This window comes from Hemibagrus wyckioides, linkage group LG08, assembly GCF_019097595.1.
Source record: "Hemibagrus wyckioides isolate EC202008001 linkage group LG08, SWU_Hwy_1.0, whole genome shotgun sequence".
NCBI classification, from domain to species: Eukaryota; Metazoa; Chordata; class Actinopteri; order Siluriformes; family Bagridae; genus Hemibagrus; species Hemibagrus wyckioides.
The window spans coordinates 4,583,432-4,597,726 of NC_080717.1; the positions used below are offsets into that span (position 1 = coordinate 4,583,432).

The following is a 14,295-nucleotide window of genomic DNA, read 5'->3' on the forward strand; positions in this document are numbered from 1 at the left end:
CTCGAGCCAGCACTAAAGTTATTTATAACACCACGCTGGTGAATTCTTGAATCTGATTGGTCAATCATGCCTTTCTACTACTTCCATAATTATCCATATCTTATTATTTTGGAAGAACGTTACCTTTTAATGCGATCAATGCAGCTGATCTTCTGCACACTGTCCCTGGTACACAATATCGATCAGAGATAACCCCGAGTTGCTCCAGAGGCACTCGGCTTCCTTCCAAATGAAAAACACAGTAAGTTACACGATATGACGAGATTTAAATGGCTAATTATAATGACATCATGTGTCGTAGTGTTACTGTAGGTTTCTACTTCCATCTTCACACATTCATTTATATATAATTGATTCTTTTCCTAATCTTAAAATGTTCAAGTGTCTGTTGGTTCTTTGGGTTTACTTGCGGAGTTAAATATAGTCAAGATAAATAAAGAAATCTGAGCTGGGTGACCTCGAGTGACCAAATGGTAGAACATTAAACCCTCTGGCTTCCAGCTTTAGGTCTCCAGATGTACCAAAGGGCTAAAGCTGACCGGTATGCAGTTCTGTTCCTGTCTATCAACTTGGATGATTTCCTAGCATACATGCAGGAGTAATAAACTCTGAAAATATAAGAGGTGGAAGAAAGGTTATAGTAGATGGTCCAGGCTTTACACCATTGGCTGTACAACAAGAGCAAACAATTTCTCTCTCAGCTTAGCTCTAATAGTTTCAGTCAAAACGATTCATTGACTAAACTGAACTTTGATTTGTTACTGCAGAGATAAAGAATAAACAAAACACCAAAAAGAGCAAGCCAGTTTGTTTTGCATAATTATGTCCTGTATATTTAAATCTACTTGGATACAAGCTTGGATAAGAGTACAACAAAATATATGCTTCAAATATTGAACATTCAATAAAGTTCAGTCCAAAGAGACAGTCTCACACACACACACACGTAATTTTCGCTCCCTTTTTTGTACACAATTGTAAATGAGACAAAAGAAATGTGTTTAACAGGTATGATGGATATAAATGCAACAAAAAAAGAAGAAAAATATATATATATAGAAAGTGAAATGATTAAGGTCTACAAAGTTTAAAGATGCATTTTTAGATAGTAAAAAAACAAAACAAAACAAAAAAAACACTGCCTGATACAAAATATCAAAAAGTTTATATTTCATATTTACACTGCGGGGGAGTTGAACAGAACAAAAAGAAAAACAAACAAACAAAAAAATCTAAAGCTGCTTTACATTTTGTTCGCTATGTGTATAGTCAGTTTATGTACAGCATCCTTTTCACGCCCGTTGATGCTGGTAGGAAACGTTTCTTTCCCCCTCGCTGTGTTTTGTCCAGAGAGTCTCCGTCTTCAGCACCGGTTAAGGCTCAGTGCCGTAACCTCGGCGGTCCGTCTCCAGCATTGTCTCGGCTGCTCGGTTTCTAAGCAGACTCGTGACTGGTTTCAGAAGCCGATGATAGTGTTGGGACGTGAACGTGAAGGGGTGGATTAGCTGTAGTGCTATTTCTCTGTGAGCACAGCTGCTGTAATAAAAGCAATCGGTTCGTATCTTGATCGACACAAAAAGCTGCAGTTGCTTGATTTGAGTGAACAGTGTCTCAGCTTTGCATGGTGGCCTGGTCTGCGCGTACGCTTCTCTCCAGATGCTCCAACTTGATGATCTTGACGTCCTGCGGGCTCATAGCTGCCTCCGCCGGCACTGTGAAGGTGGTGGGCGTGTTGGCGGAGGAAGGCACGGCGAGCTGCAGCACCTGGGTTCCTGTGAGCGGTGCGAGGGTGCGCAGCGTGATGGGCGTGCCCGCTTTGGTTGGGGTGGTGGTGGGAAGCGTGATGAGCTGCAGGGTGATCCGCTCGCCGTTCTGCCCCTGTGTGGGCACCAGCACCATTTTACCCGCGCTGTTCCCCCCACCCAGTACGCTTCCTGCCGTAAGGACCGGAGAGGAGCTCGTGGGGGAGTTGAGGGTCACCGTGGAGACCTTTTGACCCTGGGGTGTTGTCATGACAACCGGCACCTGCATGGCTAGCCTCACAGTCCTGTGAGAGGGAGAAAGAGATATATGGAGTGTGAGTGTTAATGAGAGAGGGTTGGGGGCAATAAGAAATGGAAAAAAGGGTTAGGGTTGAGAGAGAGAGAGAGAGAGAGAGAGAGAGAGAGAGAGAGTGAGAGACGATCAGAGAGACAGACAAGGAAAAAAGGAACAGAGGAAAAAAAAGCAGTTAGAAAAAGAGAACAGTAGAAAAGAAAGAAAGAGAGAATTGGAGAGAAAACAGAAGAGAAAATAAATGCAATTGAAGTGAGAGAGACAGAGAGAAGGGACAGAAGAGGGAGGGAGAGATCCCAGGTGGAAGAGAGAAAGATGAGCGAGACATCCCAGGTGGAAAAGAGAGATAAGACAAAGATCCTGGGTGGAAGAGAGAGAGAGAGAGACATCCCAGGTCAACGGAAGAAAAAGAGAGATGAGAGAGAGATCCCGGGTGAAAGAGAGAAAGATGAGAGAAACATCCCAGGTGGAAGAAAGAGAGAGAGAGAGATATCCCAGGTGGAAAAGAGAGGTGAGAGAGAGATCCCGGGTGGAAAAGAGAGAGAGAGAGAGAGAGAGAGAGAGAGATCGATCCTGGTGGAAAAGAGAAAGATGAGAGAGAGATCCCAGGTGGAAGACAGAGAGAGAAATAAAGGAAGAGGCAAAAAGAGGTAGACAAGCTAAGAAAGCGTGAAAGATTAAAAGTTTATCTGAAATGTTAGTGTTTCGCGACGGTCCAGTGTTACCTGGGTCCAGTTGTCGTGGTGACCGGAGTCTGGTGCACAGATACGAGTCCTTCAGGTCCTGAGGCGATGCTGATGATGGGTGCTGTGGATGAAACAGGAGAAAACCTCTCCTTCCTCCGCCTGGGAGTGTCGACCGCTGTGGGACTCTGCGCTTTGCTCTTGTCCATTCCGTCCTCCATATCGTCATCGATAAACACAATGTCTTTGGGCATCTCCTTGAACTGGTACACCAGTCTCTGGCCTTCCACCTTGGACAGAATTCCTCGCTGGTAGTAATACCTAAACACACATTCACACACACACACACTTCATTAGCAACAAAACACTTCGGAGTCCCTCTGAAGAACATTCTGGAGCATTTCTGTCCTCGTACCTGAGCGCTCTTCCCATAGTCTCGTAGTTCATGTCCGGTTTGTTCTTATGCTTGCCCCACAGCTTGGATACAGCTTTAGAGTCTACCAGCTTGAAGATGCCCTTCTCCTTCTCCGTCCATTTGATGTATTTAGGACAGGTTTCTTTATCCTGAAGGAGATCCAGTAGAAACTCCCATAGGTACGTGGTGGTGCCTGTAAACCACAGATCACACACAAACATAAGAATAGATAAATAAACCACACACACACTCATCACAACAAACACCATCAGGTTATGTTACTGCACTCCTGAACACGTGCACAGACGTGATAGTCAGTGATAACAGCGCCGCCTTGTGGACAATGCAAGCAGGATGTTCAAATCTTTTATCTGAAGTTTATCCTAACTCTACCTTCACAGTTCCTATGCACATGCATGATGAGGAGCTGCAGAGAGTAAACTTTAACACGAGATTTCTTTTTATTCTATACAAATTAGACATGACGTGATCTAGCGACAAACCCAAGTGACTGACCACCTCAGACTGATACTATTTTACATGTGGAGTGACATTTCTTCCATTGCCGATTTATAGCTTTACTTCCTACCTGCACTTCCCATGTACATGTTTATTCTTTTCCGTGTATTAAAGATTTACAAGAATAAAATACTGACAGAATGTTGATGATGTTGGACGAGAAGGTCTGGCTCACAGTGTCCGCTCTAATTCATCCCAAAAATGTTTCATCAGGTTGAGGTCAGGACTCTGTGCAGGCCAGTCAAGTTCCTCCACACCAAACTCACTCATCCATGTCTTTATGGACCTTGCTTTGTGCACTGGTGTGCAGTCATGTTGGAAGAGGAAGGGGTCATCCCCAAACTGTTCCCACAAAGTTGGGAGCATGAAATTGTCCAAAATGTCTTGGTATGAAACATTAAGAGTTCCTTTCACTGGAACTAAGGGGCCGAGCCCAACCCGAGTTCAATGATTTGGAGGGGTGTCCCAAATTTTTTGGCAATACAGTGCATCTCAACAATACCAAAAGCAGTCCAATAAAAAAAATAGTGCTTTAACAACAGAGGAGACCTGAACAACTAACAAAATGGTGCTTTAAATAAAATCAAATGCTACTGATGGTGTCTTTAATGACATTTGTGACAGTATGAATACAGTCTGATCCCAAGACTAATAAGACAAGTCAGTCTTCTGGCAATAAACCACATTATTTTTAGAACATCTTGTATGAAGCTAGTGCGTACGCAGCATGTCGCTTGCTAGTGTGAAAATACTCTTCTAATGTATGTGTTACGTATAAAAAGTCAGGCACTCGCTTACCCTTGCTCTCTCTCGACTTCCGCTTATAAATAAGATCCAGGGAGCCGTCACAGCAAGCCCGCGGCAGTTTGGATTTCCGTCCTGTGCAAAGACACCACTGTTTAATGTTAGAAAGATATAATGCTGTACATTGTGCTCACGGGTGAGTGAGAGAAACAAGACTCATATGTTGTTTTTCTTTCAGCTGCTCCTTGTTTGGGGCTGCCACAGCGGATCATTTCGACCGCATGTTTCAATTTGACACAGGTTTTACACCGGATGCCCTTCCTGACGCAGCCTTCCTATTTTATCTGGGCTTGGGACCGGCACTGAGATTAAACTCTTCAGTGGCTGGGTTAGTGTCCTGCTTGGGAACTGAACCCGGGTCACGGCATCAAAAGCGCAAGATCCTGCCGCTGGACCACCAGGAGGCTAAAAGAACATTCGTAATAAATAATTTAAATATTTTTTTCTAAATTTGCGTGCTACCTCTTTTCTTTTTCTGCAGATCTGCCTGCTGCATCGTGCTGTTACAATCTTCCACAACTTGTCCCATGTCCTCAGTGCTCACTTCCACTTCCATCTCGGACAGGAACTCCTCTACACATGCACACAAATAAGACACAGAGAAAAACTGAAACAGCTCCAATAAAGGTTTAAATAATTTAACTTAATTGGTTTTATATGTGTATGTAAATATCATAAATGTCCAATGAGATTAACAGAAGAATAAACAGCAAAATAAACCTAGAGATTTGTGTATATACAGAATACTACAGAACGTTATTCACAGTTAAACATTACATGCATAAAACAAATCTGATCTAATATCCATTTTTCGAGGTTCATTGCACCTATGTCATGTAAAACCATTACAGAAAATCTAATCATTAACGTTAAGATCCTGAGAACAGACCCAGTGGCCATTTCATTCCTGGAGATCTCTCTGCTCTGGGGTTAACTCCAGCACTTTTACATTCTGTTGTATGTGTGTGTACCTGGGCTGTGGTCACCATGAAGGCTGGCTGGAGAGTCCATATGCAGCAGAGCCTCAGCTGCCTCGATGGTTTTGTCGTGAACCGATACCTCCACTGGAAAAAGAAAGGAAGACGACGTGAACCTCTGATCATATCCGATTATTTTCCTCGTTTCATCCACATACAGGACAACTCTCCTCACATATGAAGTGACTTGTTCGTATTAAAGAAAAATGTAAAAATGCCTGCCTCGGTTTTCTAAATATGGTCAAAATATGTTTTATCCAGGCAAGATTAAAATAACAATAAAAACTGTTATTATTATTATTATTATTATTATTGGCATTAACAAATTTTAACTTGTGTACAATCCACATACTTTTTAATATTAGTAATATTTAGACAGAATAAAATGTAAAAGAAATGAGATAAGTATGAATGATGTGTGGGAGAGTTACATAATGTGAGTGTGTGTGACACAAAACACCAACTTGAACTATTTTCACAGCATGAAAACAACAATGTTCCATTTCCTGCCCCAAAAAAAGCTGACCCAAAGGTGATCTGGTGATGAACTGAAAGCTGTAAGGAGCTCTGACTTCCGCTGGAGATAAACAAAAGACAAAACTTCCGTGTTTACAAACTCTCACTCTCTCTCTCCCCGGACACGAGCTGACGTCAGAGTGCGCCAGGGCCCGCCCCTCACCCTGATTGGCTGCATGACGGCACAACATTTGCATTCTGGCTTTCCGATTGGTTGCGCGGGAAACTTTTTAAAAAATGTGCGTCAGTCATGAGGAAAACACGCCCACTGAGTCCAAAACACTTCCGCCATCAACATCAAAAAACGAGGAATAATCTAAACTACTCCTTCATATAATAAACAACTATTATTATTACTGTTATAGAGTTCATTTCACGTCGAACTAACATGGAAATAAAACGCTGTATTATTGATCCGAGATCGTTATGTTCACAAAAAAGCTTAATAAAGCGATCAAATAGAGTGAACACGAATAAAAGCACAGTGTTATAATATTTACATTAATAATAAGTCAGAGAACTCGAGAGAGGATAAAAAACAAAAGGAAAACACAACATCCATCTGAACTTCCTGCTTTCCCACAACTCACACATCTGTCCCGTTACAGGAGGAGAATACCACACACACACACACACACACACACACACACACCTCGACAACATTACACTCACTGCTATAAGCAATCTACACACGCACGCGCTGCTATAGTCCAGTCTGAGACACGAGCAGGTCAGCTTTTCTTTTCTTTACGCAGATGCACTTCCGGATTTAAGAAAAAAAAAAGCAAGCACCGTTGCATCCTGCGCTTCCGAAAGGGACACATCCGCGCGCGCGCAAGCAAGCAAGCATGCAGAGGCACGAGCTGACAAACTCGTGCAATAACAACGCCGTGTAACAACCGGAGATCGCTTGAATCGTGAACCCTTTACCCGCTTTGAGAAGTAAGTCCAGCTGGTTTTCGGGTTCCTCGTGAATTTGAGCCGCCATATTCCCCCCACTGTCTGCGAGTAGCGCGGCGGAACGCGAGCGTGCACTACTTTCCGCACCACGGCACCATTTTACGCCGCGCATCACGGTATCCTTCCGCCGACCTAGTGGAAAGGCTACAGGCGCGACGCGATACTTCCGGTGCGGGACTATATTACATGAGCCTTGCTCATCTTTTATACGAGACTTTTTTTTTTTTTTAAATGAACATTTTAAACAGAAACAACAACATATTAATTATAAAAAATCGTATTTTTTTTTTTTTTAAAAACGAACTTTCTGTATGTTCATTTACAAGCGCGCGCATTTGACTTGCCCATCTCACATTACAGAGGAAGTAACACCAAGTTTCTCTGAATGTCTGTGAAAGCACCAGCAGAGGTCTCGCTTTAGCCATCGATACATTATAACCAGAATAAAATGTCATTAAATACACTGTATTGCCAAAAGTTTTGGGACACCCCTCCAAATCACTGAATTCAGGTGTTGTTTTTCAGGGGTTGGGCTCGGCCCCTTAGTTCCAGTGAAAGGAACTCTTAACGCTTCAGCTTCATACCAAGACATTTTGGACAATTTTATGCTTCCACTTTGTGGGAACAGTTTGGGGATGACCCCTTCCTGTTCCAACATGACTGCACACCAGTGCCCAAAGCAAGGTCCATAAAGTCATGGATGAGTGAGTTTGGTGTGGAGGAACTTCACAGAGTCCTGACCTCAACCTGATAGAACACCTTTGGGATGAATTAGAGCGGAGACTGTGAGCCAGACCTTCTCGTCCAACATCAGTGCCTGACCTCACAAATGCGCTTCTAGAGGAGTGGTCAAAAATTCCCCATAAATACACTCCTAAACCTTGTGGATCCCAGAAGAGATGGAGGTGTTATAGCTGCAAAGGGTGGGACAACTCCATATTACATTCATGTGCATGTAAAGGCAGACGTCCCAGTTTTGGTATTTGGTCAGGACTTTGTGCAGGCCAGTCAAGTTCCTCCACATCAAACTCACTCATCCATGTCTTTATGGACCTTGCTTTGGGCACTGGTGTGCAGTCATGTTGGAACAAAAAGGGGTCATCCCCAACTTTTGCCAGTATAGTATGTATAGATAGATAGACAAGCCGCATCGATCATAGATCAACATCAAATAAGTAAATAAAGTTCTATGCATAATAATAGATCAACATCGCTTAAATGTGTAATTTATCTCCATTTATCTCTATATTATAGATAGATTAAGGGGTGTAAAGATCGAACAATTTGGATAATTATTAACTATTTAATTAACTATTCAAATTAATCTAAACGACAATCATAATTTGGATATCAAAAAAAGAAGCATTACAATAAATCCTAACTTTCCCTCTCTGATATTCTCAATAATATAGTCCTGACCAATTCCCACCCAATCTGGACCATCATACATCACGAACTGTGATGTATGTATGATCACGAACACACTCAGAGGAAAGTGCTATCAGAGCGTTCTGACTGGCTAATGTAACAGTGATTGACAGGTGAGAGAGAATAAGCCCCTCCCACCTCGGTTGGGCATGCTATTATGTTCCTGTTTTTAAACTAATGCACCAACTCTGATACTTAAAATAGTCCTTTTCCAAGTCATCATCGATCACATCGTAGCAGATTTAGATATCGATTCATTGTCTTATGAAGTTTTTAAATCATTTGAATGCGGATGCAAATTTCTGAATTTGCCTATCATTTTAATTTGCCATCATGTCACCTGATACTAAATTCTCAGTTGATATTATATTACACATTTTATAGAACAGCAATTTAAATCTGGAACTGAAGTGAATGTTTGAAATTCAAGCTGAATCAGCAGATCTACTTTATCACGCCTCGTGATGCGTATCCAAAACCACTCACCTATGCCGGCGTCATGCACCTCCGTCTCCACCACCTGCTCCTCCACCACATCCTGCATCAGGTAGGTGTTCTCGTCATCACAGACGAGCACCTGAGCGGCGTAGCACTGCTCCACGTCTGCACTGTTCACCTGCTCCACGATCACCGCAGGACACTCCGCTTCGTCCTCCTGGATCACCGTGTCATCACAACACACTTCCTAAAGACACGCAAAAACACAGACACAGAAGAACTGAGGTCACAATTCTCTGACTGATTTAATCAGCAACAGTAGGTGTACATACTAAATTCTGACCTTATTCTAGCAGATAGTATACAGAATATTGGCAAATTTTGAGTTTTGAGTCCTGACCTCAACCTGATTTGGGATGAATTAGAGCGGACACTGCGAGCCATGCCTTCTCGTCCAACATTCCCATAAACAGACTCCTAAACCTTGTGGAAAGCCTTCCCAGAAAAGTTGAAGCTGTTATAGCTGCAAAGGGCGGGCCGACTCCATATATGTCTTTATGGACCTTGCTTTGTACACTGGTGTGCGGTCATGTTGGAACAGGAAGGGGTCATCCCCAAACTGTTCCCACAAAGTTGGGAGCATGAAATTGTCCAAAATGTCTTGGTATGAAGCTGAAGCATTAACAGCTAATTCTCTGAACACTGCATATAATCTAAGCCTAAACAAATGATTTCTGTAAGCAGAAGTCTCCATTGTCACAGCTTTTTAACCACCAGAAAAGAAAGTTTTCCAGCATAGGATTAATGACACTGCACTTTCTCTTTAATATGACTAGCTGAATTCTGATTTCACTCAAGAGAGCAAAAAACGTCTTGTGAATGGACTCGTAGAAAATCCATCTCACTAGAAACTCATTTTATTGCCGTCCAGATGTAAGAGTTTTCTCACTGAGCAGATGTGTAGATAAATATTTTACAGACATCCTTCTGAAACTAATCTGATCCGAAGTCATAAGTTGAGATACAGCGTATAGAGCTTATATGAATCCAGCATATAAGCTTCTTTGATAGGTGTGAACATTTTCTGTACCTGCTGTGCCTCCTCATCCCCGGTGACGTACTCCAAAACGTTCCCTCCACCATCTATGACCACCACAGAGGTCATGACTCATTCCTCTGTGCCACACAGTCCTGTAGGTCCACTCCACTTATCCAGCAAACCTAACAGGATGTAAGATTTGTTAAAACGCAGGTTATTCAGTTTCAGCAAATTATTTTTGGAAAACCAGTCTAGTAAATTCATTACATTAACTCTTCTCATTTAATCTGAATATTTTGTATTCGAACATGAACTCCACAGCGTGACTCATGATTAATGTTGACATAAAATGGGAACTCTTGAGAGCCAAAACACTGTGGTGTTTAGTTTGTGTGGCTGTGTGTGTGTGTGTGTGTGTGTGAGAAACGGGGAGAGAAAGCCAGAGCTAGGCGGGGCAGAGCTGTGACTCATCTATTAAACAGAAAACGCATCGGGCCCTGTTGGACACGGGACGTTTAAAGTCATCGTTGCGAATAATCCCCTGTTTCTCAGGCCTCGTGTTTTACTGCGCATTAACAAGGTTGCTATAGCAACCATACTGTAACCTAGTTAGCTAGATACAAACATGGAAATTTTCCCCCCCAGATTGTGTTCATAAGAGCAAGGTCCAGGCGCGGTCCTGAGCGCATTCGGCACGTTCGAGGACAGAAGTCCAGACATGTTTATCTTTCTCCAGCAACAGGGGGGAGTTAAAAAGTGTCCAGGCATAACATTATGACCACCTGCCTAATATTGTGTTGGTCCCCTTTTTGCTGTTAAAACAGCCCTGACCCGTCCTGCACTGTGTATTCTGACACCTTTCTATCAGAACCAGCATTAACTTCTTCAGCAATTTGAGCAGCTGGTCTGTTGGATCGGATCACACGGGCCAGCCTTCACTCCCCACGTGCATCAATGAGCCTTGACCGTCCATGATCCTGTCGCCGGTCACCACTGTTCCTTCCTTGGACCACTTTTAATAGATACTGACCACTGCAGACTGGGAACACCCCACAAGAGCTGCAGTTTTGGAGATGCTCTGATCCAGTGGTCTAGCCATCACAATTTGGCCCTTCGTCAAAGTCACTCAAATCCTTTTTTTGGATGCTTGATCAGCCTCAGTGTTGTTTTTCCACTTTTTGCTTCATCGTTCATTGTAATCGTTCTGTGCCGTGAGAAAACAAACCGAAAGAAATCAAAAGTATAAATTTCGCTCTGATTCAGACTTTGGATTAAAAAAGTATGAAAGCACATACTCTAGTCACTAAAATCCACCTACTGGGAGGTCAGAGGAAACCGGAGAGCCAGGAAGAAGCCTACACAAACCAGGAAGCTTGGAGCTGTGATGTATCAATGGAGTACTTTTTAGTAAACTCCTTTTTTTTTTTGGTAATAATCCAATCATGAAGGGATCATTTCCCTCTGGATTATAAATGTACGTGTGTGTCGCTCACAGAGCAGCGTGAATACAATATGCAGGAAAAAAAAAAGAGGAAGAGATCCATTTCCCCTCGCTCCAGTCACACAGGCTGCACTCTGTGTTTTCAGCCTAAACTCTGAATCTTTCAATGTTAAACGTAGCAAGAAAAATCTCCCAGTCACTTCACAGGGAGAAATTACATCCAGATATAAATAAGCACAATTAAACCACACAGAGAGGAACAAACGATGAGGATCGGGTGACTGAACTCTTCGAGTGTGTGTGTACATATATCACTCTCCGAGATCTGCATCAGATAGTCTGATGAGGAAGTGAAAAGGATAAAAAGAACGTGCAGAGAAATATGAGTAGAGGTGGAGCAGAAGGGGGAAACATATTTCAACTTCATTTCCTGCCTAGCTTGTTTACGCAATCTTTGTTTTGTCCTGGATCGAATGTTGGCCCGATTCCACAATTTCCTGAAACTGGTCTTGGAAACACGATCACTTAGAGTGAGTTTTGGGTTAGGAGCTACACACACATTTATGATGAAGATGATCAAGTGCACCTCGAAAAACAGGGGTTCGGGAAACACAGCCAGAGCATCTGTGAATATTTTAAATTATATTCAGGGGTCAAAGCACAGACGTCAGGTCAGAATGAACATCGTCCATCAGTGGATTTAGATCACTGTCATGAATATATAAACATTAAGCCTCGGGCGAGTTTCAGTAAATGATATGTTGCAGTTCCTCATGAAGCTCACTTGCATATGACGACGCCCACAAAACTGTATAAAAGGTCAAGTGCACGGGCAGCTCAGGGCACGAAATGAACAATCAGGGTAAAGCGGACATTTTTATGATTCCCGTCTATTCCGGGACGAATATTTATTTATAAATAAGCGAGTTGAGAATCCTTCGTCAGCTCCGGAGGTTATTTAGCTCAGAGAGACCACCACTTTATTTTCTTTTTGGTCACAAAAGAAGGATTTGTCTTAATTCATTGGTCTGTGTTGGCTCGCTTTGTTAAAATACGTAAATTAACGTCAATAATATAAAAAATCATGACTTAGTGAATTAGCATGAGGAGAAAAGCGTCTGCTGAATGCTGTACGTGTAACATAAATAAGAAAATTAAGAATAATTAGACCATATATTCCAGATATGAAAATGCAAATTATATGATTTTTTAATTCATTAGGTTGAGGTTTATATCTAAATACTTATACATAAATTCGCACATGTTCATAAAATCCGGACCTTTTGGAGAATTTACAGAATTTTCACAAATAATACATTTCTAATGTAAATGCTCAGATGAATTATTTACATATAAATCAGTTTATATTCACAAATTATGCCCATTTTTTAATTCTGGGATTTAACTAAAAGTAATTTCTTTGTTTGTTTGCTTTTTGGCACTAGTATAATAGTTTAATTTTTATACTCTGCTTTTGTGCATGAAAAGAGCTTTATAATATTAAAAAATATTTTTAAATAATAAAAAAGTTTGCTATTTATTATAACAATCCCTTAGACAGTGTTTACACAATCTCTGTGCAAGGCTATGGACCACTTTCGTCTTATTATTATTTTTGTTGTTGTTGGTTGGTTTTTAAACATTATTGTTATGTTATATTATTTTTATTGGGTTTTTAATTTTGTGCAGAAAAAAATGTGCAGGATTCCGAGCTCGTGCAGAAGTTTTGCTGAATCTCGTGACAGCTCTATGAAGTAGCTAGCAAGCAAACATCCTAGCTAGCTGTCCCGTGTAGCGCGGTGAAACGGTACAAACGCGCTGGCTAGCTTGTAAAACAAAATACATTTATCAGAAATGCATGCAAATGTATGCGTGTGGAAAATGTATTTATAACGAGTTCACGAGGAGGTAACGGTGCGCGAAACCGAACCGAACCGAACAGCTAGCATGAAAGAGCATTAGCAGGCCAGCGGGCTCGCGCTAAGCTAAGCTACAACTTAATACACTGCTGTCAGTTCAGCGGCTTCAGAGAAAACATGCAGCTCTTTAACAATAAAACGACTTGTTTTCGTCTCACACACACACTCTCTCTCTCTCTCTCACACACACACACACTTCTCAAGTTCTCACCTCTTTTTTAATGCTTTATCCCCAAGTTGTTCCAGTTGGAAAAAATTCGCTGGCTTCGACAGAAATGTCAAGCTAACCGCCAAGCTATTAGCAAAACAGCGACGTAGCTCTACGTAAATAAACTAACTAGCCGCTCCACTAGCTGAAAGTTTACACTCGTCCCGAATTTAGGACGAACAACGAAAAGGGAAAACAAAAGGAGCCGAACTCTTTAGAAATCCATTACACTTTCAGCAGGGTGTGGTGCCGTGCTTGTTTGTCTGTCTGTCTGTTTGTTTGTTTATCTCCGGTTCTTGCGCAGCAGCCGAGTGAAGTGAATATCGAGGAGAAGTGAAGAGCTCCCTCAGACTGAGCCGCAGCGCCGCTGACAAACACCGCGCGTGGCGTCACCGGGACCCGGGAGCATGACGTCATCTCAGATGCACATGACGACTTTCGGGATCAATTTGTACAACTGGTATAAATTAGTAATAAGAATAATCCTGAAGCGATCCTCAAAGTGAAACGAAATGACCCTGCAGTGATTACGCAGCGAGTGGAAGTGTACACCTCAGACCTCGTCACGATACGATACGATTCGGTAAACCGACGATATCATTTTTGACGATACTGAATCTCAACACTTCAATATTTGATAAAGACCGCCGAATCTACCGCTATATGTTATGAAACAATGTAATATATGGCGATACCACTGAATCTCATCAAAAACGATACGATTTAAACTCATACAGCAAGACGATTTAACAATACAAATGAATCTGCTACGATATGATTCATTTTTGATTCACCAAGGCAACGATTCGATATTTGACGATACAACCGAACCCAAATTAGTTTTTGATTCGTAAAGCAACGAGTTCAATTTGATGATACATTTGAATCTTCTA

The 14,295-nt window shown here is 41.9% G+C and overlaps 1 protein-coding gene across 3 annotated transcripts; it reads right to left on the reverse strand.

Moving 5' to 3' along the window:
- Positions 1 to 806: 806 nt before the first annotated feature.
- Positions 807 to 13,907, reverse strand: elf2a (E74-like factor 2a (ets domain transcription factor)). Of its 3 annotated transcripts, XM_058396733.1 has the most exons (9): positions 13,406 to 13,907; positions 9,886 to 10,016; positions 8,844 to 9,042; positions 5,448 to 5,540; positions 4,939 to 5,049; positions 4,471 to 4,551; positions 3,154 to 3,346; positions 2,781 to 3,059; positions 807 to 2,047 (listed from the first exon to the last, which is right to left on the reverse strand). In XM_058396733.1, exons 2-9 carry the CDS (start codon positions 9,958 to 9,960, stop codon positions 1,612 to 1,614), a joined length of 1,467 nt encoding a protein of 488 aa, XP_058252716.1. In that variant the 5' UTR covers positions 9,961 to 10,016; positions 13,406 to 13,907; the 3' UTR covers positions 807 to 1,611. The 3 variants fall into 3 exon arrangements, with proteins under 3 accessions (XP_058252716.1, XP_058252717.1, XP_058252718.1); XM_058396734.1 differs by lacking the exons at positions 8,844 to 9,042; positions 9,886 to 10,016; positions 13,406 to 13,907 and adding an exon at positions 6,900 to 7,056; XM_058396735.1 differs by lacking the exons at positions 8,844 to 9,042; positions 9,886 to 10,016; positions 13,406 to 13,907 and adding an exon at positions 6,642 to 6,766.
- Between the last annotated feature and the right edge of the window lie 388 nt (positions 13,908 to 14,295).